Raw genomic sequence first — 17,199 nt, forward strand, 5'->3', positions numbered from 1 at the left:
GGTGTATATGGAGAGAAGTTACGAGCGGTTAGTATCGCTTTGATTTTCAAGAATTCATAAAAATCCATCGGAGTAAGATCATACTTCCGTTGCAAAGTCGAGAACGGAAGTGGATCTTTATCATTGTACAGATCCCTCACCAAGTTGATGCCCTTCTTGGACCATGATTCCCAGAATAGTCCACTGCCATTATGTTTGAGATGGGAATTTCTCCACAGGGACATAAAGGATGACTTAGGGAATGTCAACTTTGTTTTATGTGTTTGGTCGAGTCTGAGCAAAGCCCGTCTAGTATTTAGCATGATATATTTGGAGTGTGGTAGATGTGACAGGTCCATGGTAAGAAGGGCCTCAAGAGGTGCGTGATCCACTAGCGACTCCTCAATATTCACCCATATTGGTGTATAAGTTGGGGTTTTTATCAACCACTGAGCTCCCTGTTTACAAAGAAACGCTGTCTGGTAGTTCCTGAACGAGGGGAGACCCAGGCCGCCTTTATCTTTTGCCAATTGCAGCTTCTTTAGCGAGATTCTGGCTTTCTTACCCTGCCACAGAAAACTACCAAACAGTTGATCCACCTTAATAATAAAATTATTTGAGAACGTCATAGGGAGCATGCTGGCCAGATAGTTAACCAACGGAGTTGACATCATTTTGAGCGTCTCCGCTCTACCCCACCAGGAGAGGAATTTTGGAGACCACCCTTCCAGCAATGTGGATATCTTTTTAAGAGTCAATTCTTCATTTACTCTCAGTGTAGAGATCAAATCTTTATCAAAGTCTAACCCCAGATACTTAAAGCACCGAGGCTGCCATGTAAGACCGGAGTCCCCAATGATTCCTTTATCCCCAACATTGTTCAGGAGTTTGACCTCCGTTTTGTCTTTATTGAGTTTATATCCAGAAACTTTGGAAAAATCCTCAATATCAGTCATGAGTGCAGGTATGGCCTCATCAGCTCTCTCTGACAGGACAAGCACATCGTCTGCATACGCCGTTAATCTAACAGTGCAGTCCCCAAACGGAATACCAGCTATTTTAGGGTAATTTCTTATATGATATAAGAACAGCTCAATTGCCAACAAGAACAATGAAGGAGACAGGGGGCATCCCTGCCTCGTGCCCTGCTTTAAACAAAAGGCGGAGGAGAAAGACCCACCAGCCCTAACTCTTGCCGAAGGGCAGCAATACAGGGACATTACCAGTCCTGTGAATGATTCCCCTAAATTGAATTTACGTAGGACTGCTTCAAGGAAGGACCAGTCAACCTTGTCAAAATCTTTTTCAGCATCTAGTGTTATTGCTGCCGTAGGTGTACCTAAGAGTTTCGCTTTTTCTAGGACATGTGCCAAAATCCTTGTATTGTCACTGGACAACCTATTTTTAAGGAAGCCTGCTTGAGATGGGTGGATCAACTGGGGAAGGACCCTCTGAAGGCGAGCAGAAAGTATCATAGCCAAAAGCTTACAGTCTATGTTAATCAGTGAAATAGGCCTATAATTTTTCGGTAGCGACGGGTCTTTCCCATCTTTAGGAAGTACTGCAATTATTGCTTCAGCCAGTGTACCTCTGACCTCACCAGTTTTATTTATGTCTTGAAAAGATGTAGGAGGGGTTCGACTAAAAGGGAGAGGAAGGTTTTGTAAAATTTAGCCGTAAAGCCATCAGGACCTGGCGCTTTCCCTGTTTTCAGATTTTTAATTGCAGTCTCTATCTCTAGAGTACTAATCGGTCCATTGAGACTGACCTGGTCCTCAGCAGAGAGCTGTGGGAGATCGCATTCATCGAAATACTTCTTAATCCTGGTTTCCTCCACCGCCTTATTCTTTGCATAAAGGTCTTCGTAGAATACTCTAAACACCTCTGTCATTTTGTCTGGGTCTGAATGCGAGGACCCTGAGGCATCTTTTATGACACTAATAGAATTCTTCTGAACCTTAAACTTCAAGTACGAGGCTAGGCTCTTGCCAGCCTTATTGGACTCACAGAGCTTAAATCTCTTTCTCTTATCAAGCCATACTCCCGCTCTCTCGCTAACTATTTTATTATATTCATATTTTTTATTTGCCAACGCATAAAGAGACATATCGTCCCTATCCTTTAAGTGTCTAATCTCTAGATTTGCAAATTCACTCTCCAAGGATTCCAACTTCGCATTATAATTCCTGTTCATTGCTGACCTGATTTTGATACATACTCCCCTTATGGTACTTTTCAAGGCATCCCACCTAATGAGATCAGATGTGTCCCCCTCTTTGTTAATCTGCAGGTAGGAAGAGATCGCATCTTGTATAGTGGCCCGATGCTTATCACTATTTAGGATTTCATCATTCAGCCGCCAAGACGTCTGACGAGATGAAGGTCTAACATTGGCAATGGATAAGGAGATGCAAGAGTGGTCAGATATTACACGGGGTTCTATGGTAGTAGACTCTATTCTAGGGACCCCGTTCTGTGTTATGAGAATGTAATCGATTCGGGAATACGAGTCATGTGGTGAGGAGTAAAAAGTATAGTCTCTCCCTGTGGGATTTTGAAGCCTCCATGTATCCACCACGTGGAAGCGTTGACACAAATTGAGGAAAGCTTTATGTGATTTATTTGTTTTGAAGGGACAGTGTGAGTCTCTATCTAAAGTGGCATCCATTGGAAGATTGAAATCCCCGGCCAATATGTGGACCGCATTATCCGGGATATTCTCAATGTGTCTATTCAGATCCTCCCAAAAATTCAGTTCACTAGTGTTAGGAGCATATATGTTCGTGACATAAAATTCCGTATTATCCTTACTCAATTTGACCGTAACCCACCTTCCGTCAGCACTTGCTTCGGAGGACAGAATCTCTACCTTAGATTTCCTCGCAACAAGTATCAGAACACCATTCTTTTTGTTCACCGCCTCAGCACCCACAACTTCATTATAAGACTTATTCCTCAGGTGATAGAATTGTTTGGCCTCAAGTTTCGTCTCCTGATGGAAAACAACGTCACCTCTCATTCTCTTTACATAATCTAAAATCTTTTGTCTCTTGACAGGTTGGTTCAGACCCTTAACATTAAGAGATAATATCTTCAATCTGTCCACATTACGCACTCCCAACGGAGAACTAATTGAGCTAGGAGACATCAGTAGGTCGCCTCTTCATATCGGTAATTATATATCTCACATGGTACACACAGTGAGTGCGATAGTAGAGCCCATCAACACCCTCACCCCGGGGCACTGAGGCAATGAAGATTATGCAAGCAAGAGAAAGCAAAAGCAAAAAACATTGAACACACACCCCATCCCAAAAATCCCTCACCCCCCACCCTCCCCACCCCAACTGTACGTAGTAGGCATGGTGACTGGAAAGAGATTGCGCTGCATCCTCCCCGTGCGTGACCATTTCAGAAAAAACGTGGAACAGAGGAAGTAACACAGTCGACCTGAGGCATGCTGCTAACCAGGGTAATATAGACCAACCTACATCAAGAGATCAACTTCCAGGGACCTCTTCTACCGGTCTATGGCGAGTAACAAAAACTAATACTAAGCCACCAACGTACTCATCTTAACACCACCTGTTAAACATGCCCATTAGTAGTCAGAACCTAGGTACTTGACGCTCATCATATTGATTGGCATTAATGGAAACATACTACATATCAAAAAGATCAGTAACAATTGCATTCACCCAACAGGACACTCAATGGTGAGTGCACTTAAGCAGAGAGTCGTACTTTCGATACCCTTCCACAATGAGTAAATGAAGCACATATGAAAATTAGATGGAATGCGTGTGCAAAGATCGTTCACTTGTAACCTGAGGCCGAGGCCTGGTCCGCTGCACCGTCGAGGTTACTTGTTTCCATATCTAAGTCTTCCGGGCCATCTAGCATACGTTTCAGTTTCAGGGGATCTGAAAAAAGGTGCGGAGAGCCATGGATCATCACACGATACTTTGCTGGGCCCACAAACCCATATTGGAAGCCCCTTTTCTTTAGCAGCGGTCGGAGTGCCAAGAACGCCTTCCTGACTTCCACCGTCTCCTTACTGTAATCCTGTGAGATGTAGATTTTATCAGATTTCCACAGAATATGGTTGTTTTTCCGCATAAAGCCGAGAATTTGCTCTACATGCTGGTAGCGTAGTGGCTTACAGACAATAGATCTAGGACCTTTTTGATTCTTATTTATTCTGCTCGGCACTCTATGGGCCCTATCGAACTCTAGCGGGTGATGAAAGGACATGTTAGTAGCCTGGGTGAACCAAGATTCCAAAAAGGCCACACAGCTCCCATGTTGATCCTCCGATCCTTCCGGAAGACCAAAAATACGTAGATTCCCCCTTCTGTTCCTGTCCTCCAATTCCGCGAGTTTCCGTGTTGTTTGATCCGTGGCTATGCACAGGCGCTTGATGGCATTACACGATTTGACTTCCATGTCCTCGAGTCTACTAATCCTTGATTCTGCTTCTATCAGCTTTGCATTGGTGTCGCGGTTATCTTGCCTAATCGCCGCTACTTCTTCTTTGGTCGCTTTTGCCAGATCCCTCACTTCATCTAGTCTGTTAAGTATCATTTCTATCGGGTCAGGGTTGCTTTTCCCCCCCTTGCTGGGTGAATTTGGATTCGACTGGTCCGATTTGAGCCTCTTCAGGCTTTTCGCTAAATCTTTATTATCTGCCATGGTTGCTAGTCACGCAGATTCCTTGGTCGTTATCAACGGTCTCCTTGTGTTCCAGCCGTCCCCTATGGAGTGCCTACGATCGCCGGCCTCTCCTTTTTCTTCTGCTAGCCCAATGCAATTACATGCACAATGATCAATTAAATCCACCACGCGTGGTAAGATGATCGCACTGCCTGACTGCCTCTCGTGTGTTCGTTGATTCGTCGTGAGGAAGCACGCACTTTCATATGAGGCCGGAAGCGCGCGCCATCATTTTGGGAGCCAACATGTGTGTGCAAGGCCTCGCACTAGTAAATACACGATCTCAGCCCAGCGGTTATATCTGTTCTAGATTGCTCCCCAAACAGTTGGACTGCGCAGTCACTTGATATATCCGTGTATTAGAATGGACGTGATCCACACAGGTCTAAGGCAGGATATCACAGGGTGTCAGGTCGAAGACCTCGTGATGTAGCGCAGGACTCATTCGCAGTTCTACAAGCCCTCAGACAGAGACTCCATAACCATTTCACCAGGAAGGCAGACCCTGCTTCATGTGCAGTACCAGACCCAGCCGATTCTATCTTGTAGTTACTGGCTGAAGATCAACCTTCTTCACAATCTCATCTTCATTCCGATATTTTCACCATTATGAGAGATATGTAAGCGCCCGCCGCTGCTGGTTAGGTGAATACGCTGATCTATTTCAACCTTCCATAGCGTGCGCCGGATAGCAGCAACAGCTTCCGCGGCAGATAGTCTAAGTCGTACAATCCATCCGCCCCATTTCGGTCGCTAGAGGCACCCAGCTTTATGTCTTTATGACTCACCCTAGTTGAAGTAGAGGCATCGTTAAGCACAGCTCGCTCCTCGGGCTCCGTTGCACATCGGTGGAGATTCCCCGTCTAAGGAGCGTGTGCCGCCATTTTGTGTGCGCGATAGGCGCCAATGAATCCACTCGGGTCTGAAGCCGTCCAACAACACCTGCTTACTCACGATTCCCTCCAATCTCTGACTTTTCACCACAGCTCCCAGCAATCATTACCGATTCCATCAGATTCCATCGGGTGTCCTATAAACCCTTCCGCCAACACTCAGGGTAGTCACACGATCTCCTTGCCCGCCTCATTCACCACAGTCACCGGAGCGGAGCATTCGGAGCGCCGGAAACACCGCTTCCCTGCATCAAAAACCTCAAGGGTGCCCTACGAATGTTCCCCTCACATTCCGGTCACTGAATCCACGACGTGTAGTGGTGTTGGAGCAGCAAGACACGTTCCTCTTCTATTAATTGATGTCCGCACGGGCAGAGAGAATCACAGAGCCGCCATCTCTCTTGGCGTCCAAACCACGCCCCTTCTGATCGCTCAAATTTTGACTGGTAAATTGTCCGTATATTTTGCACACGCACATTAAAATGGCAATACTGCTTTCTACCTCTGGTTTATATGTATAGATGCCCCACTCATTGAGCTGCTATCATAGATTGCACTGTATTTCATAATGTTCTAGGCCATACCTGGGTATGTTTTATCCAACCTCTTATTCTGTAGGTACCCGTTTTTTTTTTCTTTTTTTCTTTATCTTGATTTTAAAGTAAATGAACTGTATGTCATTTTATATGTGCTTTTAAGGTCAAACTGGCCGAAATAAAGATATTATTGATTGATTGATTGAATTCCTTAATTGCCAAAAACACATATTTTCCCACATTAAAAGTATATTTTGACAAACAACTGGAGTGCAGACAAGTCCAGGGAACACATGATTTTTGGGAGAACTGGACCGAAGCCATAAATCAAATGCTAATAAAGTTGTATAGATAAATATATCTCCACTTCCTGTCAGTGTTTCCATGTCTTTAATTTTCGAAAAACGGGCATTCTGTAATTCTGCACTATCCCTAAATTGTGGTATGACTAAATATTTTTCTCCTACTTATATCTAATGAACAAGTGATGTATCTCACAGCTGAGGTTCATTCTGAAAGACTGCACATGCAAAAATCAATGCAAATTATTTGAAAAAACGTGTTTACTGCACTCTTTGACACAAACTGTCTTTTAAAATAGGTGACTGGGTGCTGACTGACCTAAATTCAGATGCTAGAAATAACAACGCTAACAGTAAGTCAATAACCATTTAAAAATGTATTACATTTATTTGAGTTGGTTTTTATCTACATTTCTCATTTTAACATTATTGTTTCTCTTGGTTTTATTAATTTTCATGTAGCTCAACAGTAACTGTACATTAACTATTGCATTTATTGTTGGGCCATTATGCAGTTTTGGTCTGCCGTAGGGACTGGTATATAGATATTAGAGAGTTATTTTTAATATGAATAATGTATTTAAGTCAATACACAAAAGGACTGCATAAACAAAACAACTGCAGAATTTGTTTTGCATCTAATTTAAGGTGTCTGTAATAAACATTTATCTATCTACCACGAGTGTGTCACCATGAAAAAATATGCTGATGTTCTCTAACAATAAGGATAAACAATCATTTTTAAAAAGAAAAAAAAAGAAAAAGCAAAATGCAATATAAGGCTACTGCGCATGCCCATGCAATCCCTGACAAAAGTACTTATGCATTGTTCAATGTTACTGCCACACTACAGGTTCTCCTTTCTTCCTGGCAAAGACAGACTCAGAACCCTGCTTGCCTTGAAGTGCTAGCATGCGGGCTCTTAGGCCATTTTAGGTGTGAGGTAGAGCCAGCTAGAGCAGACAGGGCTTTTGTAAATAATACCTAATATCTATAGAGTAGCTTTGGGACACCCCTCCTCAGCTGTTTATTTGTTGGATGTGTCAGTCTCCCTTCACCAGTTGCCTTTTCTCTTTTGTCCTCCATATATTAGTTCATAGTCATAGAACAGCATACGTAGAGTGGAGCAGTGTATCAGCCTTATTTGTTGAAACAGTTATTCACATTTTATATCACCACACAGGATAGCCCTTTGTGTGATGGGAGTGGCAGTCATAATAAATGACTGCATTTTGTCTCTTTAAATCTGAGTCCATGTGTGAGATGTGGTAGCAATGCAAGGCAGTGCCTTTTTTACATGGGCGCAGCGCATGCCTCTGCAGTGCGTGTTTCCCCAATACAAAGACAGGCACATGACATTTACCTGCAGTGCAAGATTCCCTCACTGACAGAGCAGATCCGTGCAACTGGAGGAGTATATGTATGTATAGTGCAAGCATCTCTTATATACAGAAGGTACAGCAAAACTTCACTGGCATCAAATATAAAAGATGCACAGCAAGGGCAGTAGCATTGAGGCAAAAGAGTCTGCCACTTATACAGAGTTCACAAGAGTACTTGGTAGGGAGGATAACTAAATTGGTGACCAGGGGGGCATGCCCTACTGATTTGTTTAAACCTCTGTCCACAGGCACCGCCACAAGTCTATTGCTACATGTCACATCCAACTGTGGAGAAATCAGCTGCCTGATCAACAGGTGCAGTGCTGTGGTCCAACAGGCAAACCTCTCCCTCAATTATTAGGCGTAGCACAGGACACGCAGTGCAAGGACACAGTCCATCTCTCAAAGCTATTAGTCAGACCCTAATGGTCAGGCAAGAATTACCTCTGGCTCAACTTTGGGTTAGTGGAGACCCTCAGGGGCGTCAGGGAGGAGAAACAGCATCAGCACTGGGAAGGTGACAAAGAACCCCCTGCAGCAATTCCCCTTTTGCATTTTGGTGCAGCCCAAATTCTGGCAACCCATTCCCCAGAGGTTGGCTCTAGAATTAAAAAGTTCCAACCACCTAGGTGAGATGCCTAGCGATGCATTTTCTGAAGCTCACACTGAGGCTTGGATGTGATGCCAACTGGGATTTTCCACCTCTTTCAGACGATGAAATTATGTGCTTGCTAGTGAGATTCCCAGGCCAAGTATCATCCTTGAATGTTTCAAATGGGGACTTAAGGTCAGGACCCATGTAAGGGAGTACCCTCTACTTCCATTATACATACTGAAACAGCACAGATTGTAAAGACCTGTAGAACATATTGTCTGTTTTTTAAACTGATACATAAATCTCATCAAAAATATACAAACAACTTTTTCTCAGCCTAAGACTAAACAATGACCTATAAATAAGTCTCTAATTAGATGTTTTGTTCTCAATTTAACAAAATGTAAACAATGTCTTATTTAGAAAAGCTAAACAAGGAACATTTGGGGTTTTTCTTTTAGATGATGCTCGGGGCTATATAATGGTACTTGTAATTTCCCAGGCTCTTTTTATTCTGAATGAACAACATTAATTAAATTACATTGCATTGCTTACATTTGGATACATTATTCTGAATGTGCCTAATTCATTTAAAAAGGATATTTAGCTTCATAAGTCTCTTGTATAATCCTAACTAAATTTGGAAAAAACATTTTTTATTGAAAGCGATCATGATGACTGTCCATTAAAAGGCAGGGTGTTGTTTCTTCTAATTTGTATTTTTCACAGGCGGAGTGTCTTCATGTGCACTGCCTTAAATATTCAAATTAGCTTGATGATTAATAAAACATAAACAGAAGGTGCCTTTTCAATTCTCAGAAGGAAGAAGGAACTACATTACTAATAGAGTTGTACAGATCTAGCTAGTAAAACTAGATGATTAAAATATATATGAGGCATTTATGTTGTAGCTAAATGTCTCAGCAATTAAAACATATATAAATGAACATTAATTCATTGCCGCTTGTGTTTTTTGCACTGAAACACACATGGATATATGAATGGCTACAGTGTTCTGTGATGTTAGAAACGATCTCTTTAGTTAGGCGCTCACTAATCTGATGGAGTTCATATGAGGTATGGAGACACCCTGCTCAGATCAGGAAAAACAAAATCTGAGTCGAACCGAAGGGAAAAGTTTGAAGTGTTAGACCCGGCCCTCGTAACATAGTCAGACCTGACCCCTGCACCTCACGCCAGCCCCGAGCCCCTGGCCTAGCCGATCCTTCCCACCAGAACACACACACCCGACCCGGACTTCCCCCGTCCGTGGCCTTCCTCCTTCGGCCACCCCGGGCCCGCGTGCCCACTTCATGCACCAAGATGGCCGCCCGGCCCCAGCGCGACCCTAGCCTACAGGCGCCACTCCGGCTGGAGGACATCGCGCTCCCCTTGGGATGAGAAAGGGAGGAGCAGTTTCCATCACACCTCTGCGCTTCCCTGGGAAGGTGGGTTTCGATCGACCCGCCGGCCTCCCCGAGGGCTGGCTCCACGCCTGCTGGGTGTCTGGGGCTCCTCCCGACCCGGCCCTGAAAGGATCAAAAGACAATGGCAGGAAACCCCCAACAAGCGACCCCCAGGTGACAAGACCCCTGCCTGCACAGACTCCGGACATCAAAGAGGAGTCGCCCTATAACAAGGGGTGCTCTGGGACTGTCCGGCAGATTCGCCTTGGAAACACCTGAGGCCTGCTGAGTGACTCGCGGCTCCCTGAAGATCGTAGGACCTCCGAACTTGTGCTTGAGCCCTGCTGAGTGACTCGCGGCTCCCTGAAGATCGTAAGACCTCCGACTTTGTGTTTGAGCCCTGTTGAGTGACTCGCGGCTCCCCGAAGATCGTAAGACCTCCGAACTTATACTCGAGCCTGCTGAGTGACCCGCAGCTCCCACAGACTTTCTTGGTCCCGCCGGACCCCACGACGACAAGCGTATCCCCCAGCTCTAGGATTGTGAGCTGTGCGCCGGGTACGCTCCTGCATTGGATTCTTATCCCCAAAGACTGTCCCGCTACCTCCTAACCCACCTCCAAGACTTTGTGAGCCCGCGCTCTACTTGTATATATTTTGCCTTGCTGATCATAAAGATCCTATCACTCCGATCTGATAAAGATTTGCTCTTAAGAACTCCTCGTGTAGTGTCTCTCTGTCGTGTGGTGCCGAGTGTACGATCCTAGATACGAGGTTCCTCCCCTGAGGAGTCTCCCGCCAGCGCCCGGCTACGATACCTCGAGGGTGGGTCTCAGGGCAGTCAGGGCCCCCTCCGGGCCCCTCTGAGGTCGCCTTCTAACATTGGTGGCAAGCGACGGGATTCGGGCCCATAATCTAGAGATCGTACCGTGAACGGCTGACGCACTACCGACAAAGATGGCAGAAGGAAACGCCGTGGTTCTCGTAGAAGACGACGCCAGTACCGTGTTCCAGGTGGAACAGCTGGAAGAGTACACTCACAGAGAACTAAAACAATTCTGTAAGGAACTCAGAATCGCTACCACTGGTCTCAACACCAAAGAAGATATGCAAAAGGCACTGAAAGCTTGGGTGGATTCTGGAGCCTCTCGCCCAGAAGGAGCGGGGGAGCCCCACGACGAATCTGGACCCTCCCAAGGAGAACGCAGCAGCAACCAGGTGCGAGGCTTCGTACCAGACGGGGGCCTATCCCCGGAGGAACTCGCAGACAGAGAAAAAAGTCGCCATCACGAGCTCGAATTAGCCAAACTCAAAATTGAGGGCGAGTTGAAATTAGCCGAGAAGAAGCTAGCAGTGGAACAGTTGCGAGTACAAGGAGAACTAGAAGAGAAGAAACTCCAACGAGAACACGAGGGAAGGAGACTTCAACTAGAACATAAACGCAGCTTGAAGGAAATAGAACTGAAAGCAAGAAGCGAAGAAGCGCGGCCCCCGGGGAACCGGGAGGCGGCCGCCCCGACGGAGCAGAAGGTCCACATCCCCAAGGATGTGGTCAAAGAATATTACAAAAATGATGACATTCAGCAGTGGTTCCGGGCCTACGAGGTCGCCATGACCTCCCATCGGGTCCCGCAGAAGGATTGGGGGGCTGGGTTATGGGGTCGATTCCTGAGCGAAGGAAGAGATACCCTGCTCGACCTACCCACCTCCATGCAGACCTCCTATGAACACATGAAAGCGGCCCTCCTCACCAGGTACGGCCTCACCCCGGAGATGTACCGCCAGCGGTTCCGGGACTGCAGGAAGATCCCGGGTACCACCTGGGTGGAATATGTGAATTTCTTCAGCCGCGCCTTCGATGGGTGGATCAAGGGCAGCAAGGTAACCACCTTGGAAGAACTAACCGACCTTATGTTGTGGGAACACCTGGCTGCCAACTGCTTTGTAGAACTACGCCAGCATCTGCTCGACAGCAAGCTCACGGACCCGAGAAAGCTGGCTGTCGAGGCGGATCGCTGGACCAACACCCGGGTCTCCCGGGGCCCTGTAGGAGAGTACCCGAGCCAGTCAGGGACCACCCCGCCAGAAAGGGGGGGGAAACCAGGGAGGGCAGAGAGAGCCCCAGGCTAGTCCCCCGAACTCCCAACCTCCGCCTTTCCCGGCACCCCCACCAGCTGTATCCGGCCCCCCCCTGAGACGGGGGCACCGGGTAACCATCACTTGTTTCCGTTGCCAGAAGCCCGGGCATTACGCCAATGACCCTGAATGCCCCAAGGCCCCACGCACCACCCACGCAGCACCCCCCGCTAGACAGATAGCCAATGTAGCCCTGGGGGAGGAGGTTGAGGAGGCCGAGGAGTGGGAACCCGCCGCTATGGCCCTAGTGTCCTTAGGAGATAGAGAGATGGTCCCTGGGAGCCTCCTGCCCTCTAACACCAAGAAATATGGGCAGCTCGTCACGATCAATGGCCACCAAGTAGAAGCCCTCCGTGACACCGGGGCCAGCATCACCGGTGTCCTCAGCCATTTAGTCCACGAGGACCAGGTTCTCCCCAACGTATTTTGCCCTGTCATTTCAGCCGACAACACAGAAAGCCTATGTAAGGTAGCCCTGGTGCCCTTTGAGTGGGGAGGGGTGGTCGGTAAACTGAAGGTCGCAGTGAGAACCTCCCAGCCCGTCGACTGTCTCCTGGGGAACGACCTGGAAAGTTCCCCCTGGGGACAAGTTGAGCGCAAGACCCACCTAGGGATGATGGGCCTCCCTGAGTGGGTGTGCGCCACCACTCGATCCATGGCGGCTCGACTGACCCCCCTGAGGGACGTCGATGACGCCCCGACCCATGAAGATGGGATGATCCCGGCCGAGGGCCCCCATATTCCCCCACCAGAAGAGTCGATCGCCAGTGACGAACCCCCGCCTTCCGACTCCACCCCAGACACCGAGTTAGGCGATCTGCCCGAATTAGCCCAGTGGTGCCACGAGGGGGGCCCCTCCCGAGAGGAGTTCTGCCGAGAGCAGGCTACCTGTCCCTCCCTGGTCGGGCCCCGGCAACAGGCAGAGGCCCAGGCCGCAGGCGACCAGACGGGGACGCACCGGGTCTATTGGGAGAATGACCTTTTGTACAGCGAACAGAAGTCGGTGGAGCTAGGGTCTGGCCGGGTGCTGGTGGTACCCCTACGCTTCCGAAACCTCCTCCTGGGCTTGGCCCACGACGTTCCCCTCGCAGGCCATTTGGGTCAGGACAAAACATACAGTCGCCTCGTGACTCACTTTTACTGGCCCAGAATGAAAGCGGATGTAGAAGCCCACTGCAAGTCCTGTCCCACGTGCCAGGCCAGTGGGAAGAGTGGGGGGAAGCGCAAGGCTCCCCTCCAGCCCTTCCCTGTCGTCAGTACCCCTTTTGAGCGGGTTGGGATCGACATTGTAGGACCTCTGGACCCCCCAACTTCCCAGGGGCACCGGTTCATCCTCGTCCTGGTGGACCATGCCACTCGTTACCCTGAGGCCATCCCCCTGCGCACCGTCACGGCCCCCGTGGTGGGCCGGGCGCTGATGGGGATCTTCTCCCGCATGGGTTTTCCCCGCGAGGTCGTGAGCGATCGCGGTACCAACTTTATCTCCCGATACATGAGGTCCTTATGGCAACAGTGCGGGGTGTCCTACAAATTCACCACCCCGTACCACCCCCAAGGAAACGGCCTGGTAGAGCGGTTTAACCGGACTCTGAAGGGGATGATCGCGGGCCTGGAAGAGCCCCTCCGGCGTAAGTGGGACCTCCTGCTCCCCTGCCTCCTATTCGCATACCGAGAAGTTCCCCAGAAATCCTTGGGTTTCAGCCCCTTCGAGTTACTCTACGGGTACCCCGTCAGGGGGCCCCTCAGCCTGGTCAAGGAAGAGTGGGAGGCGGCGCCCCGAGGCACCCCCCGAGACGTGTTCCGTTACGTCCTGACCCTCCGCAATCAGACTAGGAGGTTCCGGGAAATGGCAGAGGCCAATCTGGAGGCGAGTCAGGAGGAGATGAAGCGCTGGTACGACCAGAACGCCGCGCTAGTCGAGTTTCAGCCGGGCCAGCTGGTGTGGGTCATGGCCCCCGTGAAACCCTGCGCTCTCCAGGATAAATGGACCGGGCCCTTCAAAGTAGTTGAGTGGAAGAGCCCGGTCACGTACTAGGTAGACGTCCAGTCACCCCGGGACCCCCTCCGGGTCCTCCACGTGAACCACCTCAAGCCCCACTTTGTGCGGACAGAGCTGAGCCTCCTACTGGCCACTGACGACGGGTCCGAAGAAGAGTCAGATCCTCTCCCTGATCTTCTGTGCACCAAGGAGAAGGACGGCTCCGTAGAGGGAGTGAACCTCTCCCTGTCTCTCACTCCCCAGCAACGTGAGGATTGCCGCCAGCTCCTAGGGCAGTTTCCGGACCTTTTCTCCCTGGTCCCCAAGGTCACCGACTGGTGTGTCCATGATGTGGATACCGGGGACAGCCCGCCAGTGAGACACCGAGCCTACCGAGTCCCTGATCGGGTCCGGTCCTGTATCCAAGCCGAAGTCTCGAAAATGTTGACCCTAGGCGTGATCGAACCCTCCGACAGCCCCTGGGCCAGCCCCGTGGTCCTGGTCCCGAAAGCAGCTGCCCCCGGGGTCGCCCCGGAACTCCGCTTTTGCGTGGACTACCGGGGACTCAATGAGGTCACCCGAGCCGATGCCCACCCCATTCCCCGAGCCGACGAGCTCATTGACCGGCTCGGAGCTGCTCGGTTCCTCAGCACCTTCGATCTCACCTGCGGCTACTGGCAAATTGCGCTCACAGGGGGAGCCAAGGAGCGGTCCGCCTTCTCCACCGGATGGGCACTATCGCTTTCGCGTAATGCCCTTCGGGATGAAAAATGCCCCGGCCACCTTCCAGCGACTGGTAAATAGAGTCCTGGCCGGGCTGGAAAAATTCAGCGCTGCATATCTCGACGATATCGCAGTTTTTAGTTCCGAATGGAGTGAGCACCTCCAGCACCTCCGGAGGGTGCTAACCGCCCTACGCCAGGCGGGCCTCACCGTGAAAGCCAGCAAATGCCAGATTGGGCAAGGTTCGGTCACCTACCTGGGGCACCAGGTCGGAAGCGGGCAGGTCGCCCCTCTACAGCCCAAAATCGACGCCATCCTAGCCTGGGAACCCCCCACTACCCAAACAGAGGTCCGAGCCTTTCTGGGCCTCACGGGCTACTATCGGAGATTCATCCAGAATTACGGCAGCCTGGTCGGTCCCCTCACGGGACTCACATCCAAGAAGCAGCCCAAGAAGGTACAGTGGTCCCCTGCCTGCCAAGAGGCGTTCAATGCCCTGAAAGCGGCCATGTGTACGGCCCCAGTCCTCCAGGCCCCCGACTACTCCAAAGAGTTTGTGGTACAAACTGATGCCTCCGAGCATGGCATCGGGGCCGTCCTCTCCCAAGTAAATGACCAGGGTCTAGACCAGCTCGTGGCCTTCCTCAGCCGAAGGCTGTTGCCCCGGGAACAGAGATGGAGTACCATCGAGCGCGAGGCGTTCGCCGTAGTCTGGGCCCTCAAGAAACTACGCCCTTACCTGTTCGGCACCCATTTCAGGGTCCAGACTGACCATCGCCCCTTGCGATGGCTCATGCAGATGCGAGGAGAAAACCCCAAGCTTCTGCGGTGGTCAATCTCCCTCCAGGGGATGGATTTCACCGTGGAACATCGCCCTGGTACGGACCACGCCAACGCCGATGGCCTCTCCCGATTCTTCCGCCTCAGCGAAGAGAACCCCCAAGAAGATGGGTAGTTCTCTCCGGCTTTCAGCTGGGGGGGACGCGTGTTAGACCCGGCCCTCGTAACATAGTCAGACCTGACCCCTGCACCTCACACCAGCCCCGAGCCCCTGGCCTAGCCGATCCTTCCCACCAGAACACACACACCCGACCCGGACTTCCCCCGTGCGTGGCCTTCCTCCTTCGGCCACCCCGGGCCCGCGTGCCCACTTCATGCACCAAGATGGCCGCCCGGCCCCAGCGCGACCCTAGCCTACAGGCGCCACTCCGGCTGGAGGACATCGCGCTCCCCTTGGGATGAGAAAGGGAGGAGCAGTTTCCATCACACCTCTGCGCTTCCCTGGGAAGGTGGGTTTCGATCGACCCGCCGGCCTCCCCGAGGGCTGGCTCCACGCCTGCTGGGTGTCTGGGGCTCCTCCCGACCCGGCCCAGAAAGGATCAAAAGACAATGGCAGGAAACCCCCAACAAGCGACCCCCAGGTGACAAGACCCCTGCCTGCACAGACTCCGGACATCAAAGAGGAGTCGCCCTATAACAAGGGGTGCTCTGGGACTGTCCGGCAGATTCGCCTTGGAAACACCTGAGCCCTGCTGAGTGACTCGCGGCTCCCTGAAGAACGTAAGACCTCCGAACTTGTGCTTGAGCCCTGCTGAGTGACTCGCGGCTCCCTGAAGATCGTAAGACCTCCGACTTTGTGCTTGAGCCCTGCTGAGTGACTCGCGGCTCCCTGAAGATCGTAAGACCTCCGAACTTGTGCTTGAGCCCTGCTGAGTGACTCGCAGCTCCCCGAAGATCGTAAGACCTCCGAACTTATACTCGAGCCTGCTGAGTGACCCGCAGCTCCCACAGACTTTCTTGGTCCCGCCGGACCCCACGACGACAAGCGTATCCCCCAGCTCGAGGATTGTGAGCTGTGCGCCGGGTACGCTCCTGCATTGGATTCTCATCCCCAAAGACTGTCCCGCTACCTCCTAACCCCCCTCCAAGACATTGTGAGCCCGCGCTCTACTTGTATATATTTTGCCTTGCTGATCATAAAGATCCTATCACTCCGATCTGATAAAGATTTGCTCTTAAGAACTCCTCGTGTAGTGTCTCTCTAAGGGAAAAGTTTGAAGGCAAAGGAGAATGGAGGGAGCGAGGTTGCAACTAACCCTAATTTCAGCCCTCTGTATGTAGATGTGTTAAGTGTGGCAAAATAGAAGCCTTGCTAGAAACCAAACTATAATGTAATATGAGCCCTGGCATATCAGAGAAGTTATTATTGGAGCACTTCTATAATAAGAATGTCGCCATAATTTGCCACCTCGATGCAAGGCACCAAAACTATCAAGTGGATTTTTTATTGGGCAAGTTGATTTTTAAAGCATTCCATCAATTGGACAAGTACATGTTTCACAAAATTCCACACCTCTGTTTATATACATTTGAACATGTGTTAAACAATACACCGCTGTGGGGGCACAGGGTAGACACAGCATCCAACCACTATGGTTGAAGTAGTTAGACACTGGTGTCCTGGAGTCCACCCTACTATGCCTCTGCAAACTAGGACAAGTGAAACGCCCGTCTTCACTTGACTCTGAGGGTAGAGGCGGACAGCAGACATAGCCTA

At 50.0% G+C, this 17,199-nt stretch overlaps 1 protein-coding gene across 2 annotated transcripts in view; it reads left to right on the forward strand.

Annotated features, from left to right (window-relative positions):
• Window positions 1-17,199, forward strand: part of LOC146785560 (uncharacterized) — a 263,330-nt gene that overhangs the window by 205,802 nt on the left and 40,329 nt on the right. For both annotated transcript variants that reach the window (XM_085634724.1, XM_085634723.1), the window contains one exon: window positions 6,723-6,776. In XM_085634724.1, coding sequence (XP_085490850.1) covers window positions 6,723-6,776 — 54 coding nt within the window. The remainder of the gene's footprint in view (window positions 1-6,722; window positions 6,777-17,199) is intronic.

This window comes from Triturus cristatus, chromosome 11 (genome assembly GCF_964204655.1).
Source record: "Triturus cristatus chromosome 11, aTriCri1.1, whole genome shotgun sequence".
Classification (NCBI taxonomy): Eukaryota; Metazoa; Chordata; class Amphibia; order Caudata; family Salamandridae; genus Triturus; species Triturus cristatus.